The sequence below is a fragment of the Sapajus apella genome, unplaced genomic scaffold (assembly GCF_009761245.1).
Source record: "Sapajus apella isolate SASKATOON/1434 unplaced genomic scaffold, GSC_monkey_1.0 scaffold23, whole genome shotgun sequence".
Lineage (NCBI taxonomy): Eukaryota > Metazoa > Chordata > Mammalia > Primates > Cebidae > Sapajus > Sapajus apella.
In genome coordinates this window covers 5,201,187-5,217,618 of record NW_022436963.1, presented here as the reverse complement: position 1 = coordinate 5,217,618, position 16,432 = coordinate 5,201,187, and the positions used below count along the sequence as shown (strand labels likewise).

The window sequence follows — 16,432 nt, the reverse complement described above, 5'->3', positions numbered from 1 at the left end:
GCCATGGAAGCTATTTGGGGCATTTCATAATTGTCATTTAAGGGTTCCCCCAACTCCCGCCATTTATACATTCTCTACCACAAAAGCCATCTATCCCTTCTTTTGGGATGACAAAAAGTTTGGAATTAGATAGAGGTGTGGGTTGCACAACAATGCCACTGATACTCTATGCTAAGGAACTGTATACTGAAAATGGTTGATTTTTATGTTATGTGAATTTCACCTCAATGAAAAATGAACACCATCTATCCACCCACAGGCTGAGCACACAGTCCTGTTTTATTTCATGAGAAAAACTTCTGAAGTGCCAACATGTGTGAATCCTTAAAGTCTTCTATTTGCTCTTCCAAGTTCATCACTCCACGCTCAGGGCGCTCACCTGCATTCTTCAGGGTTACTTTTGGCTTCATCCGTACAGCGATAGAACTTCCCCTGGGTAGAGAACAGACAAGCAGTCAAATCGGTGCAGCTTCTCCTTAAAGAAATCCACCTGGGCTTTCTGCTCAGAGGCAGTTCCTCTACCTTGAACAACTGGACCCCGATACAGGCAAACATGAACTGGAGGAGGGTGGTGACGATCATGATGTTGCCGATGGTCCGGATGGCCACAAAGACGCACTGGACCACGTGCTGTGGAGAGGGCAGAGGGGCGTGACTCTCCTTCATGATTTTGGCCTTGAGGTGAGCTAACAGCAGCCGAGAGTTTCTATGTTGGCTGGGTGCAGTGGCTCACACCTGGAATCCCAGCACTTTGGGAGGCTGAGGCTGGTGCATCACTTGAGGTCAGGAGTTTGAGACCAGCCTGGCCAACATGGTGAAAACCCATCTCTACTAAAAATACAAAAATTAGCCAGGTGTGGTGACAGGTGACTGTTACCCCAGCTACTTGGGAGGCTGAGGCAGGGGAATTGCTTGAACCCAGGAGGTGGAGGATGCAGTGAGCCAAGATCACGCCACTGCACTCCAGCCCGGGTGACAGAGCAAGACTCCATTTCAAAAAAAAAAAAAGAAAAAGAAATGCCACAGGTACATGTGCAGTGCTGCCTAGCACATGAACACAAAGGGTTCCCACTCCGTAAATGACTGAGGAAAATAGAAACCCAGTAGTCTTTTATATACAGTCTGCATGAAAACCAAAAAACGAAACACAAAGAACTACCAATAAAAAGGTAATAAATGGACAATAATTATAAAGAAAAATATCTTCAATTACCAAAAATAAAGAAAATAAATCACAATTTTAAAAATGCCATTAGCACTTGGCACAGGTGGCTGAATTGGTTAGAAAGGTCCTTATAACCCACTTTAAAAATCCATCAGTCCTCAGCTCATCTTTGCCCAGAAGAGCCAGTAATTACAGCCAACCCCAACAAAAGCCAGCCCAGCCTGGAGGAGAGGAATCAAAACCTTAAGTCCTTTTGCTCTGTTGATGGCCCTGAGGGGCCTCAGGACCCTTAAGACCCTCAGAATCTTCACAACGGAGATGGCACTGGATCTAAGGAAGGAGCACAAAGACGGCAGGCAGAGCATGTTATAAACAGGCAGGATGCCTTTAGATTCACCATTTCACTGGAGCTTCGCTTTAGTATCCCTACACGGTTAGCACGGGATCCATGTGGTACTGAGCCGCTCTCTCTCCACAACTCACAGGCAATCTCTCCTCCCCACCCACACTAGGCAGTACCTCCCAGGCCCAGCCTGTGGCGCTCACAAAGGCTCTGACAGGTGCACAGCTGACCTAGGCAGAGACACTACTCATGAACTCACTTTGTTCTTTCCACTCACTATAAACGCAAGGTAGTTGACTTTTAGGCTTCACATACTGTTTGTTCTTGTTTAAGGTTGGAGGCCTGCTACAGCACTTTGGCACCAGGGCTTCTCTGGCCTTCAAGGAGCTCAGAGTCTGGTGGAGAGATGGGCAATCCCAATTCAGTGTGGCACATGACGTGGTAAATGCAGTGTACTCAGCCAGGGGAGCACAACCTGCGGGGGCAGTGGGGGAACCTAGGAAGGACTCCGGGGTGGGGTAGGTGATAGCCAGGTGAGTCCCAAAGGAGGAGCAGGGGTTAGCTAGGATAATAGGGAGGGGGCTCTCGTGTGAGGGAGCAGCACGTGCAAGGATGCAACACAAGAGAATGTAGCTTTCTGTCGCACCCCAGATGGCTGAGTGTGGCCAGAGCACAACTCAGGAAGAAGTGGGCAGGGCTGCAGCTGGAGAGAACAGGAACAGCCTGGGTGCTCATAGGAGCTACAAACATGTTAATGCAAATAGCCCTCTAAGCTATGACCACAGGGCTCCCTCAGTGAGAGGCGAGGAGGATAACACAGAGGGCTGTTTCAGGCAGAGGTTCTTGGTCTTCCAAGGAAGGTAGGTCTTTTCTATTTCTCTTTAGCTTAGAGGGCATGTGTGTGCAGGTGTGCTCACATGGGGGATACTCTATGTTCAGCACCTGAACAGAAGTGCTCACAGGTCAGTAGGAAAGCAAGGCCACACCTGATGCTCTATTGGGGCCTCTGCCCCACACCTCTGGGGATGGCAGGCAGTACTCAGCAATGGCTGTCCCCACCAGAAATCCCCAAATGCCATGGAAAAGACCTAGGGCCCTGACTTTCAGCATTGGCTCCCTCTTAGCTAAAAAATTCCAGAGGCCAACTAAAAGGTCCTAGCAGGTTCTATATCCTGAAAATCAAAGGAAGTTCTCGACAAGCTGGAAGGACTGAGAGGCCACCTGGCCCCAGCCCCCCTATATAAAAGGGGAACAGGGTTCCTGAGAAAGGGTACCCTCAAGGCCCTGGGATCAGCCTTTGGAGGAACCAGAACTAGTATCTGGCTTACCTCCCTCCTAGTCAAGACTTCTTTCACCTCAGTTGAAAGCAAATTTCACAGAGAATAATAAGCTCAACATAGCAGCAGGGACACACACACACACACACACACACACACAAAATAAAATAAGAAAACATGATTGTCCCAATGCTTTCTGAAATGGGAGCAAATTAAATAAACCTATATAACTAAATATAATCATGAAAATGATGCCCAGCCTTTATCAATTATATTGAAAGTCCATACATACACCATTCAGCCCCACAGCTCTGGGTACATACCCCAGAATACTTACTGAATCCCAAATGACACCAGAGACACCCCGACCACCAACATATCCAGCAAATTGAAGTAGTTCCTGCAGAAGGCCCCTTTGTGGAGGAAAGCTCCAAAAGTTGTCATCTAGAAGCAGAATCATGGGTGATTTACCATTTTTTGTCTCCAGAGGAAAAGAAACCTGGGCTCTTTACAAAATCCTGAGGAAAGTATGACTTCATTAACAAGTACATATTAGGAATCAAATGTAAACCAATGGGCTGAGCCACTGGATAATTTGTTCAAACAAAAATTAAAAAGGGGCAGCTTATTTTGGATACATTTTAAAAGACGAAGCCAATTTAGCCTTTCTTGCAGAGAACATAGGTTTCAAATATGAATACACTGTTGGCATGTCCAAAGAGCCTGTCTCAAGAAAGGCTCCACATGACTACATTCGTCAAAAGGTTAAGAGCTGCCCAGACAGCCCATTTCCTCACAAAGCACAGGTTCTGGCCTCTCTGAGGCCCTGGTAGAGCCTACCTTGTTTCAATGAAGCCTTCCCAGTGTAGGGGTGAATTCAGGCCTCCCAGCCTCTAGGTACCTACATCACTTTTCCACGTAGATCCCTTATTGTTCCTAATGGTCTTTAACGACACATCCATCTTAAACAGCTCCACAAAGTCTGATTACATGTGCCTGGTGTGGCCAGGAAGCCAGGCAGCATCTCCCCTGAGCTAGTCTCACGGCTCTGTGCTCACCTGCCACATGCACCTGCAGCACTTACTGTGGGTGTTCCAGTGAGATTTCTATTGGTGATGGAAAAACAGTTTAGTTCCCCAAAGTAAAAATAGCAAAATACATAGAGCTCACTATTTATTTTGAAACAAGAAAGGTTGGAGAAGGCTCAGATAAGTACAGTATGAGAGGTGGGGGTGAAAAACATTACATTGGACCTTATGAAATCGCCAGTATTCAACACTTTTTGACCTACAAAAATGGCATGTTCATAGGGCTTAACCAAATAAGCAAACGGCCTTCCAAATCTCCCCAAGGCCACCAGGAGCCATCATCTCAGATGTTAGACACTTCTTGGTGAGTCTCCATTTTCTGAATCCTTCTTGTTTTAGCTTATTTTCCATTCTCTAAAATACCTTCAAAATGAAGCATGACTCAGAAGATTTAAGTCAGTGAAGCAGTTCTTCAGAAATTAAAAAGTGACAATCATTTTTTTCCTTTTAAATAATCCTGTGTCTAAGTTTCCCCAAAGCCTAGGAGTAACTACATTCATTTAACAACCTAAAAATGTGGAGAGTAAAATAAAACCTCAATTAACCAGGCTACAGACTAAGTAGAACATTTCTCCCATTCACATTGAAAAGAAGTCAAATTCTAAAACTAAGAAGCTGAGGCAGAAGCTGAGCCAGTGAGTGTTCCGGCAGCGCCCCTCCGACCCCCACCACTGTGCATTCTGCATCCACAGGCCCTCCCATGGAGGCCCCGTCAACAAGAGCTGGTCACGGCCCACTGCACGCCTCTGACTTAGGAGAACTGTCAACCAAACTCATTGGATTAAAGGCAGGAAAATGAACTCAAAATTTTAGAAGGTTTTTAAGAAAGGTGTAAACAGAAGTTGGTTGGCTTCATGCTGTTTCATGAACCAAAAAATAAAACACCAACCTCAAAAAACTAACATTCCCTGATGACATTAATTGAGGTTTCATTTTACGTATGATTCTGTAAAGAGCCCAAGTTCCACAGTAGTCCAATACAAAATACACTGTGCCTGAGTTGCACACACAAAAATCCCCCAATGGCTTAAAACCGTGGTTGAAAGTCTTCATTTCCCAGCTTGTTTCCCTGCTAGGAGATGGCTGCCCTGACAGTTCTCATGGGCCTTGTTCTCCCAGAACCACAATCACCGATGCCCTGTGGTCCTTGGCCAGTTTTAGAAATTTTCTTGGAGCTCTGCTGTGGTCTCCAGCACTTTAAGCACATAAGGAACAGGCTCCCCATGGAGCAGCCTTCAGTCAGTACACAAACCACATGCAGCAATGGCAGCTGTTAGCTCATGCATGGGCAGTACATTTAGGTCACCTGGGCCAAAGGGCCCTCCTCTTGTGTAAATGTAAGCCCATCCATTAAAACAGACAGAAAATACCTTAACACAAATAGACCAAAGTCATCTTGCAAATCCTATTGCAAGAAAATAGTGTGTTACTATTTTAGGCCCCCAAAAGCATAATGCAGTCAGAGAAATGAAAAGAGAGACATCCTCTTCATAGGATAAATGCTTTTCCTCTGACTTTGATGTCAGAAATGGTGGAAAAAAGTTCACACAAAGTGATATATCTGTTATCAGTGAACAAAGTCCAGAGAGTATTTTTTTTAAAGGAGCAAAATATAATTCTCAACCACTATCATAAAGCCAAAGTAGCTCCTACATGCATTCAAAGGTTAAAAAGAAAGAGCAAAAACAAGTTGGAATGATCACAGGAAAAAAAAAATCCTTTGTTTTAAAAAACCAAAAAAACTTAGCTCAACCACAAAAGACCAAAAAAAAAAAAGGTCAAAAGCACTTCACGCCTCTGTCCTGTGTCTCACACACAGGAGCAGCCCTTAAACACACTGTCAGGTAACCTGTTACCTTTAAAATGATCTCAAATGCAAAAGTACCAGTGAAGACATAGTCTGCGTAACCTAGTATCTGGAAGGCAAAGAAAGAAGTGCAACTATTATTGCTACAGCTGCTGTGGAGTATGTGAAGATCAAGGAAAAAGCCATTACCTTCAACAGGATCTCAACAGTAAAGATGGCTGTGAAGGCATAGTCAAAGTAACCCAGTATCTGCAAGGCACAACATGTTGGAGTGAGAAAAGGCATTCAGACAAACTCTGACAACTGCATGCTCACGGGTAGAAACCCCCCATGCAGTTGGAGACCCATCCTCCCAGAAAAACCCTGCCATTGTGGAGGTAAGTGCAGAGCCGCTGGTAAATGCCCACTCTGGTCAATTACATCATTCCCAAAGAGCGTTTGACAATCCCAACCTCCTTTAACCACTCACCCCGACTTGCTTCCCAGTCTTGTGTCTTGGACAGGCAGAGGCTGATTTCTAAGAGTGCTTTGTTAACAAGCTTTTCTCATCAGAGAGCATTACATCTACAAATGACTTGTGGCACCAGGTAAATTAAACGCTTATACACATTTTGGATTTTTAATCGCATTTCTGGCTGAAGTATGTTGCCCTCCATCTGAACATCCAATGGGTGGAGAGGCATAACGATGGCAGTGACATCCATCAGAGCCAGTAGCTTCCATATGTTCCCTTAAATTCCAGCCTGTGCAATCAGGGTGTCATCACCCTTCCCCATCCATGCGCTAAGTCTGCAAGGGACGGTTTTACAGACTGCCTTCCTCCTGCCCATTGTTCTGCATCTAACACTGCTCTCTCTGAACTCAAGTGGTTTTTTAAACCTTGCTGGGCCTACTCAAATAACAGACTGACTTGGCCTTTGAATTTTCAGTCCAGGCAACTCTATCCGCATTTGTGCCAATACCATCTATTATCCCATCAACCAAGGTCTGCTAAGCCCTTTCTGGGGTCCCTGCTTCCCTCAGAGCTGTGAAGGCAAGTGGGCCAGCGGCAAGAAGTCTGACCACCAAGAAAGTTACTCACAGGGAGCTTCCTTCTGGCCACAGCACCCTTATCTGCAAAGGTGAGCTGGTCTTTGCATTAATCTTCATGACAACTGTGATCTATGGTTTTGAAAGAACTGGAGAGAGCAGAGCTGGAAGGGACTGTGGGGACCACCTAGGCCTAATTCTTTAGCAGATATTAGAGGAGCTGGGAGCAGGGAATGGACACATGCGCAGGCCAAACAGCCAGTCACAGTTATTGCCGGGCAAGGAGTAGGCCTGGGGGACGCCAGTGGAGAGCCACCAGGCTGAGCTGTTGTAGGTACGGGAGTCACCTGGGGGCTGTGTCACAATAAGTTGAGGACCTCTGCTTCAAGCCCAGTCTCTCTCTTCAGAGGGTATTCATTTTCCAAACTGTTTCTGGTTTTGGACTTACACATTCTATGTGAGCACTCCTGTGTAACTGAGTTTCTTGGCCAGGCTATGAAAGGTATCTTCCAGGGCACTACCAGGCCTCTGCCACCTTCTCCTTACTCCTTCCTGGGTCACAGTGGGAATATTAATGTGGAAAGCATCTAATAGTCCAGAAAGAAGTCACACTAGCCTGCAAGTCTATGAGGCAACCTGGCGCCCAGGGCAGAAGTTGAGATTTAAGTTGTTTTTGTCCTCACTCTGCTTGCATTCTCTCTCTTTTTTAAACTAAGAATTCAGCTAAGGTTAAAAAACATACAAAACACTGCAGAATCTCAAAAGCAATATACATACACATATGTACATCTGTTTAAGCAGAAAGATAACATTTTTGGTTTGAGTAAGGCAACAGGGAAATAAACTTACGGAGAAGCAATTGTAATTAAAAAGAAGACATGAAGCCCCCATGTAAATTAACCCCTTGTCAATGTGTATTCTAGACTAGCTCCTGACCTAGTTTGTCACCTAATGCTTTTTTTCTTCTCCCAAACACAGCCCTCCTTTTTTTATGATGGAATGAAATGACACAGAGGTCTTTCTTCTATTGGGGCATCTAGACCAACTCTCTAACAAAAACACTAAACTGTGAGGACAGATCGAGAAAGGCCCAGTGCCTTCCTCTTTACACTGAAACTAACACGCACCCTGGGGAAAGCACTTTTTCCCTTCACATCAGTGTGCGTATTTCATACATCTGATAGATGGGGCTTGCCAGGCTCCAGAAATGGGAAGCAGCATCATGAGGCTTGGATGTCCTGATAGAGTCCTAGGGGCACAGATCTGCTGGTGTGTCTTAACCCTAAAATCTCTAATAATCTGATGCTCAGAGAAAGGCACCCACCAGCATGCCAGGGACACCTGATGAGCTTGCACACTTGCCGGCCTCCCTCTGCTGGTCGGGTTTCTTGGTAATAACCTGAAACTGCACAATAATACCTAGGATTGAGCATCAACGGGCTGCTGCTTCTAGCTGTCTTGCCTTTGAATGATCCTCAGTGCTGAGTAAGCTGCACAGTTAAGGAGGGGCTGCTGAGGCAAGAACCAATTTAGGTGCAAGTTTCCTTCCAACATAGACGTAGTAGGCGGGCACCATCCCTAAGCTACAAAACTGATGACTAGCAGAAAACCCTTGAATTGCTCATATTTTTGTCTGTTTGTCTGAGACAGAGTTTCACTCTTGTCACTGAGGCTGGAGTGCAATGGCGAGATCTCAGCTCACGGCAACCTCTGCCTCCCGGATTCAAGCAATTCTCCTGCCTCAGCCTCCTGTGTAACTGGGATTATAGTTGCACACCACCACGCCCATCTAATTTTTGTTTTTTTTAGTAGAGACGGAGTTTCACGATGTTGGCCAGGCTGGTCTTGAACTCCTGACCTCAAGTGATCCGCCTGACTCAGCCTCCCAAAGTACTAGGATTACAGGTGTGAGCCTGCACACCCAGCGCCCTCAGCTTGTTTTCTCAGTATAGTCCGTATCCATGAGGGATTGTTCCCAGGACCCTCTCATACCCCCAAATCTCAAGTCTCTGATATAAAATGGTGTAGTGTTTGCATATAATCTATGCACATCCTCCTGTAGACCTTAGATCATCTCTGGATTTCATGCCATGCAAATTGTTTAGAAAAAATCTGCACAAATTCAGTACATTTTCTCCCCCATGTATTTCTTTTCTTTTCTTTTCTTTCTTTCTTTTTTTTTTTTTTTATTAGATAGAGTATCACTTATTCTCTTGCCCAGGCTGGAGTACAGTGGTGTGATCTTGGCTCACTGCTGCAACCTCTGTCTCCAGGGTTCAAGTGATTCTTATGCCTCAGCCTCCCAAGTAGTTGGGACTACAGGTGTGTACCACCACTCCTGGATAATTTTTTTTGTATTTTTAGTAGAGGTAAGGTTCCACCATGTTGGCCAGGCTGGTCTCAAACTCTTAACCTCAAGTGATCCACCTGCCTTGGCCTCCCAAAGTGCTGGGATTACAGGTGTGAGCCGCCATGGCTGGCCACTCCCAAATATTTTCTATCTGTGGTTGATTGAATCCTTGGATGCCAAACCCATGGAAACAGAGGGTTAACTGAATAACCACCTTTGCCACACCAAAATCTAGAGTTCTTGTTGTTTGTTTGCTTTTTTATAAACAGAGTCTCGCTGTCACCTAGGCCAGAATACAGTGGTGTGAACACAGCTCCCTGCAGGCTCAGCCTCCTGTGCTCAAGCAATCCTCCTGCCTCCCAAGTAGCAGGGACAGGCATGCACCACCATGAGTGGCTAATTTTTAAATTTTTATATAGATGGGGTCTCACTATGTTGCCTAGATTAGTCTTGAACTCCTGGGCTCAAGTGATTCTACTGCCTTGGCCTCCCAAAATGCTGGGATTATAGGTATGAGCCACCACGTCCAGCCAATTAATAATTCTTTGTGTATTCCTAATTCTGCCAATGAAAAGTAATATTGTAAACAGCCAAGTTAACATGCTTAAGGATCAAAGTGGCTCTGCCTGGTGCACTCTTGAAGTTATTCAAACTTAATATTGGCTCTCTGGGGCCAAGGTCAGCACTTTCTTTGGAAATACTTGTGAAATATGTAACATAACCACATATTTTATAATAAATCTTCCCAGAGAAGAAACGTTTTCACGTTCATTATATATTCTTTTTTTTTTTTTTCCTTTGAGACAAAGTCTCACTGTGTCACTGAGGCTGGACTGCAGTGGTGTAAACATGGCTCACTGCAGCTTCGACCTCCTGGGTCCCAGTGATTCTCCTCCCTCAGCCTCCTAACTAGCTGGGACTGCAGGTGTGTGCTATCACATTCAGCAATTTTTTTTAATTTTTTGTAGAGATTTGAGGTCTCGCTACGTTGCCCAGGCCAGTCTTGAACTCCCGTCCTTAAGTGATCCTCCCCCTCAATCTCTCAAAGCATTGGAATTACAGGTGTGAGGCATTGCACCTGGCCTAGAGTTCTCCTCCACTGAACACCTCAACTCGACATCCCATCGTCTTCCTAAGTTGTATTTCTCCTCAGTTATGGAGCCTGGCAGCTTGGTTTATTTACGTCTACATGACACAGGAATCTTGCCCCCAGCCCTGAATGAGAGAGCCTGGGCATGTGGCATGTCTGGTTTGAATTCTGCTTCTTCCCTGCCATGTGCTTCCACGAGGCATGAATCTCAAAACTGGGGTGAGTATGAACCTGCGCAGGGAGGGAAAGGAGGACTTAAATATTGGCAGCAGGGAACAAAGAGGAGGAGAAGCAGACTCTCTGAATTCACTGACAGTTCCTGCAGAGTATTTAAGATGAAGTTCTAAATTAATGATGCCATTCAGATTTACCCAGCTAAAACACAAGCTCCATGGCACTTACAAACCGGAAACACCCAACTCCCCCAGGTGAAGGAAAGACCTACTCTAGCCCTCGCCCTGAGGGCCTCCACAGCTCCCATCTCCACAGTGGTCTCTGCCTGAGAGAGGCCAGCACCATCCCAGAGCGAGCCCCACCCAGGGACTTACTGTGTTCCGGAAGGAGTGGCTGCGGATGGGGTCCTCTGCGGCCAGCGCAGCGCTGCTCAGCATGATGAAGACGAGGATGAGATTGGTGAAGATGTGGTGGTTGATGAGCTTGTGGCAGCCCACGCGGATCCTGCAGGGAAAAGCCGCTGCTTGGAAACGGTCCCAGATGGAGTGGAACGCACTGTGTCCTTAAGAGTGTGGGGCCACTGCATCAGGATGCCAGGCAGAGGGCAGCTGCCTGCTGTGCCACCCATGCACCCTGCCTGGCACACCTGAGCGACCTGTCCATCAGCCCCATGAAGCCCACCAAGAGCAGCCCCTTTGGACTATGCATGGTGTGTCAACTCTGTGCTGGGGGTGCCACACAGACCACTCTACTGAGTTCTTCAAAGTGGAGCTTGTCTTCCTAAAGATGGGGAAACTGAGGCTTACTAAGAGAATTCTAAAGTGACACTAGTAAGGACCAGGGGGAGACGTGATCCAGGTCTATATGACTGAAGTTTTTCCACCATGACAGGAAGCTCGTCTGCTTATCCTCCCTGACCAAGAGGGTAAACTGAGGCCAGACCTGCCCTTGACAGTTCACGCAGAATGAGATGAATCCTGTGCTTGTCCTATCTGCAGATTCTGTAATAGATGTTATTTTTTAAAATTTTGGAGATGACCCACAAGCAGCCCTCAGAAAGTGAAGGCTGTGAACACACAAGGATCTCATGGCCCAGCATGACAGTTCTCACCAAGTCCTGTGGTCTTGTGAAGCAAAGGGGGACAGCTCATGCCCGACACCTGGGCTCAAACGATGGGCCATCAGAACCTCACTGCTGTCCTCAGTGTGCCCTGCACCTGTTAGCAACTGACTATCCTTACCCTCGATGTTTGACTTTACAATTTAAACATATACATACATATACATGTATATATACACATATACATATGTAATATGTATATGTGTATATATGTATATATTAAATATGTATAAATTCTAAAGTATATATATGTACATATGTGTATATATATAGAATATGTATGTATATGTTTAAATTCCAAAGTGTGATATGTGTGTGTGTGTGTGTGTGTGTGTATATACACACCTATCTATATTCCTATATTCTATAAGCCTCTTATACAGAGAGGTTTTCCTTTGAAAAGATTTTTCCACTTTCAATACTAGAGTCAACTCTATGTTGACATGCTTAAGCCTCACTTCCTGTCCTCCCTTTTGGACCTACTTAATGCTGGGCATACCCCCAGAGGACCTGAAGGTGGTTAGCAGTTGAGTGTGGGGAGAACTTCCAAGCTAGTGAAGGTAGGAGTGCTTTGTGGCTTTGGGTGAAAATAAATCCATTTTCTCAACATATATATACATAAGGGTGTAGGTGTCAGCAATATCAGTTTAATAACTTTTTTTTTTTTTTTTTAAAAAAGGACACCCAAACAGTGGTGAGCTGTAAAAGCTATCATCACATCTTTGTATCTCTGAGGACACCACTAGGCCTTGCTTCCCACCTGTGTCTCCCTAGGGCCAGTGAATTACACAGAGTTGTTCTCTGACAGCCAAGAACTACTTCTGCAATTCTAGAAACCTTTCCAGGAGCCATTTATTCCCCCTGGCATTCCACTCAGCCCCAGATGATTTAAAACCTAGAAACTAGCTAGTAAATAAACTTCTTCCTCTTATAGTATGTGTGAGTCATTACCCTGTTCCTTGTGAGCACCTTATCATTTTAACATAAGAAATGCTATTTTAAGTAGACTATCATAGAGCTGAACTGAATATTTACAACCTATGAAATATCACTGTGCAATATGAATTTATGATTATAAAATTCAATAGGGAAAACGGATCAATGAAGTGGGGAGGTCTGTGAGGTTGAGGATGCTATGCAGAACTTGGTCACAAAAATTCTCATCCTGCAAAGCATCCTAACAGAAGATCCACTTGTTAAGAAAAACTCCCATGTGTGGCCGAAGCATGGAACAGCAGAGCAGTGGGCTCCCACTGGCATATGCTGCCGTGGACAAGGCTTTCCCCATTGCTGTCCCTGTGCAGGGGTGAAGGCAGGGAGGAGAATCTAGAATGGAGCTCCTCCCAGGACCTGGCCACACCCTGCGGGAAGGAGGCGATGAGGAAGAGATGAGCTGAGGGCAAGAGCAACAGTGGAGGAGAGAGGGGTTGGAGGGGACTTAGGTGGTGGGGTGCCAGGGACACTCAGGTTCAGAAAGGGCTGTGAACCACTTCCCCTCACCCCCACCCGAGCCACCCTCAAGCGACCTGTAGGGTCACTGGCAAGGGGCAGCCGCGAGAGGCTAGAAGGGGAGTATTTACGGGTTGGTCTTGCTAAGAATGAAGAAAGCGCTCCCTTCGGGGATGGGGGCAATTTTTTCCTTCATGTTCAACTCCGAGATCCTTCGAGGACGGGGTCCGGCAGGAACCTCAGGTTCATCCTCCTCCTCTTCCTCTTCCTCTTCCCCTACTTTAAATGAAATACTCTTTTCATAGGCATGAAATAAAGACTACATATGGGTTTGAATTACTCTCAATTTCACATGCAAATTTGGCTTGAACTTTAACAACGTCTGAGGGGAGGAGGGAGCATGCTAAGAAATGTCCCCATCTGATGAGTGTGTTTAGTTTGTGGGAATGAGATTCTCACCAGGGTAAGATCTGACCACAGATGAAAGGTGGTGGTGCTGGGATTCTCACTGTGAACCTCCTAGCTCCTGGCTGTTTCCCCAGTAACCTCCTCGCTCAGCTTGGCCTGAGAAACTACACGGGACTTTCAGTCTCAATCAGCTCCTAGGCTCCCAACTCCACAGTCCCACCCACATTAGCCAATAAATGTGCCAGTCAAATGTAAAAGTGTCAGCTGAGTGCTAACACCTGGGGGGCCTCCTGGACCAGTCTCCCAGCAGAAACTGGGACTGCCCTGACCCACCTGCACTTGCCCTCCCCATCACCTGGAATTTGGGTGACACATGCTGCCTTCGACCATGGGAAAAAGGGGAGCTAACTGGTCCCATGGCCTTGGTGGCCTCAGCAGCTCATGTGCACAGTGCTGGGCTGGCTGGCTGCAGACTCAGCAGCTGGCCACAGAGCAGTAGCAAAGCCACACACAGCAAAGCCAGTGTCTCCAGCCTCCGCCACCATACCTGGCACATCGCAAGGTGGGTAGGGGTCCTTGTCTTCATCCTCTTCTCTATAGTCATCAATTGTAACCTGGGATGACAGAGACATCTTGGGAGGAGGGGAGACTTGGACTTAAATGCACTTCAGAGAGGAAAAGTCGCCCTGGCAGTCCAGCATAGGGCATGGATTCCTCCCCAAAGTTGCGCCTGTATGTGAGTGTGCAGGGATAGGCATATGTCCCCAGATGGTGATTCTGCTACAGACAGAATGCCAGAGGGCAGGTGAGGAGAAGGCTGGTTGAACCCTGACCCAGTTGTGATTAGCCAGCACTGTCCAGGGCTCTGTCTTTGCCGTGTGCCAGCACAGTCACTCATACGGCATGATAATACATCTCACACTCCTGCCTTCCTGCCAGACTGCAAGGCCCATGAAGGCAGGGGCCTGTCTTCTTCATTTCTGAATCCCCAGTGTCTGACACACAATAGCCACTCGGTAAGCATTTATCAACTCGATGAATAAAAAAGGAACACAACAACCAGAGCTGTCATAAATGGGATCAAGTTTGACAGCATAGCCCTGAGGCCACCTGAGAATGGGATTACCTCTGGAAATATACATCTATTAAAAATCCCTGATGTTCATACCCACTCAGAAGATGCTAATATGATCCTGACCATGGGTCAGATCTGATTGCACAATTCCAATAAAGAAAAAATAAGTGGTCAAACTAGTCAAATCTTTATCATATCGGTTTTCTGGTGAAATATCAGTGAACACAGCTAACTGCCTAAATTCAACCAGAACCCCCCTGGGAAGCCAGGGTCTATACGGTGTGCTATATTCTTCACACCAAAATATCACAAGTATGATACACAAGCACTTCTGCAGTGTAAATGGTACATGTATGGAGATACCAACAGAATCCTTTTGAAACAAAAAGGCGAGAAGTATCTCAGAATGCATACCTTGTTGTCACTGTTGGCTATCTGATTGACTTCTGGTTTGTTCTTTTTATTTTCTAGGCTCTCTTTTCTAAAGAGAAGAGAAAAGACCACAAGAAACCAAATAACCATGTTCCTCTGCATAAAAATGCTAATCAGGATTCTGAATCAACAATGCTCCCATGAAGGACAGAATTTAATTAGAAACAACACTAACCACAACAGCATAGCACAACCCAAACTCAGAGCTTCCTGGTAATCGCAATGTGATGGATTCATTACACAGATCATCTTATTAAAATTCTCATCTGAGAGCTAATCAGCATTGAATGCATCATTTATTTTATGACGCCAAAATTATCTGCAGTGATTCTTTAAGCATGGGGACACGTGACTCCCACTTTTGGATCTGAGGGATGGGAGCCAAGGGCCTGGCTTCTGCCCAAGATTCCATCCATTTTGATCTGCAGTGCACAGTCAACCATGATCCACAAGCAGCAAGCTGGGGGGCTGCAGCTGCAGTGAGGCAGGGGTGGTCCTGGCAGGCTGCACCAGTGGCAGGGCTCCCCATACAGCCCCTAGACAAATACCTGAGGGGAAAATGGGGTTACCTGGCAATCTTTTTTCTTTCCTTTTCTTCTGCTTCTTCTTTCTGAGCAGTGTTCAAACTTTCAGCATCAGCCAAATTGTCTACAGCAATGGCCAAGAAGACGTTCAGTAGAATATCTAATTTGAACCGTTTAAGGGCACAACACGCTTCTAAATGTGACTACATTTGGCCAACAATGGCAAAGCCACACCCCTCTGCATCCTGGAAGGCTGGTAGCAAGTGACTGTCCCGAGTGCTATATTTACACAGCAAAACCAGAGTACCAGAGCCCTGCTTAAAACAAAACAAAAAAACCTTAAAAACCTGTAAAAGGACAGTCGACAGAAGAAGTAAAATTAAGATTCAGTAAAACCCATGAAAACCTACTAACTTCAACATTTCTGTGTGTGTGTGTCCATAGGTCTACATATCTATAGCTATGCTATACATTATATAAAACAATCTATAACATAAACACGGTATAATTAAAAAGTAGTTTGGGTGTTTTTCTTTTTTTTTTAAACACACACTACAACTGCAACATACATCTTCAGGGGAGTGTTTTCCAAAATAGATCGCTTCAAAGGTTGCAAGTGATTCAAATGATGATCCGGTTGCATGAGACAGTATGAGACTTCCTCCTCTGAAATAACCTTCGGAGTCTGCAGATAACTCATTCATTCCTTCACTGCACAAACACTGACTGCCTACAGTGTGCCTGACTCACTGACAGCTGGTGCTGGGCTGCTGGGAGTAGTTTCACTGCAGCTCGGTCTCTGATCACTGTGCCTGAACTTGATTTTTACCATCTCCAGTCCGGGACAAACTGCTTCCTGAGGCTCCCTGCAGCTCCAGTTAAAAAACACAAAAGGCTAGGTGATTGAACACATTATTGTGTTTCTTCGCTCTTACTGGAACATTGTATCCAGGTTTTCCTGAATGTTTTTGTTTTTAACAAGTACTCTGAACAAGGCCCCCAAATCAGAAGATGCCTGTTTCTCACTCACTAGCAGTGAAGTGTTTTTGAGAAGCACAGAGATGAGAGGGCAGTAAGTGAGAAGGATCCCTTCTGTGATGA

The 16,432-nt window shown here is 45.7% G+C and overlaps 1 protein-coding gene across 8 annotated transcripts in view; it reads right to left on the bottom strand.

Moving 5' to 3' along the window:
* Positions 1-16,432, bottom strand: part of CACNA1D (calcium voltage-gated channel subunit alpha1 D) — a 461,268-nt gene that overhangs the window by 67,536 nt on the left and 377,300 nt on the right. For all 8 annotated transcript variants that reach the window (XM_032290211.1, XM_032290213.1, XM_032290214.1 and 5 more), the window contains 10 exons: positions 15,377-15,491; positions 14,790-14,856; positions 13,848-13,914; positions 13,024-13,171; positions 10,698-10,827; positions 5,870-5,929; positions 3,123-3,229; positions 1,408-1,495; positions 523-630; positions 380-432 (listed from right to left, as the gene is read on the bottom strand). In XM_032290211.1, coding sequence (XP_032146102.1) covers positions 380-432; positions 523-630; positions 1,408-1,495; positions 3,123-3,229; positions 5,870-5,929; positions 10,698-10,827; positions 13,024-13,171; positions 13,848-13,914; positions 14,790-14,856; positions 15,377-15,491 — 943 coding nt within the window. The remainder of the gene's footprint in view (positions 1-379; positions 433-522; positions 631-1,407; positions 1,496-3,122; positions 3,230-5,869; positions 5,930-10,697; positions 10,828-13,023; positions 13,172-13,847; positions 13,915-14,789; positions 14,857-15,376; positions 15,492-16,432) is intronic.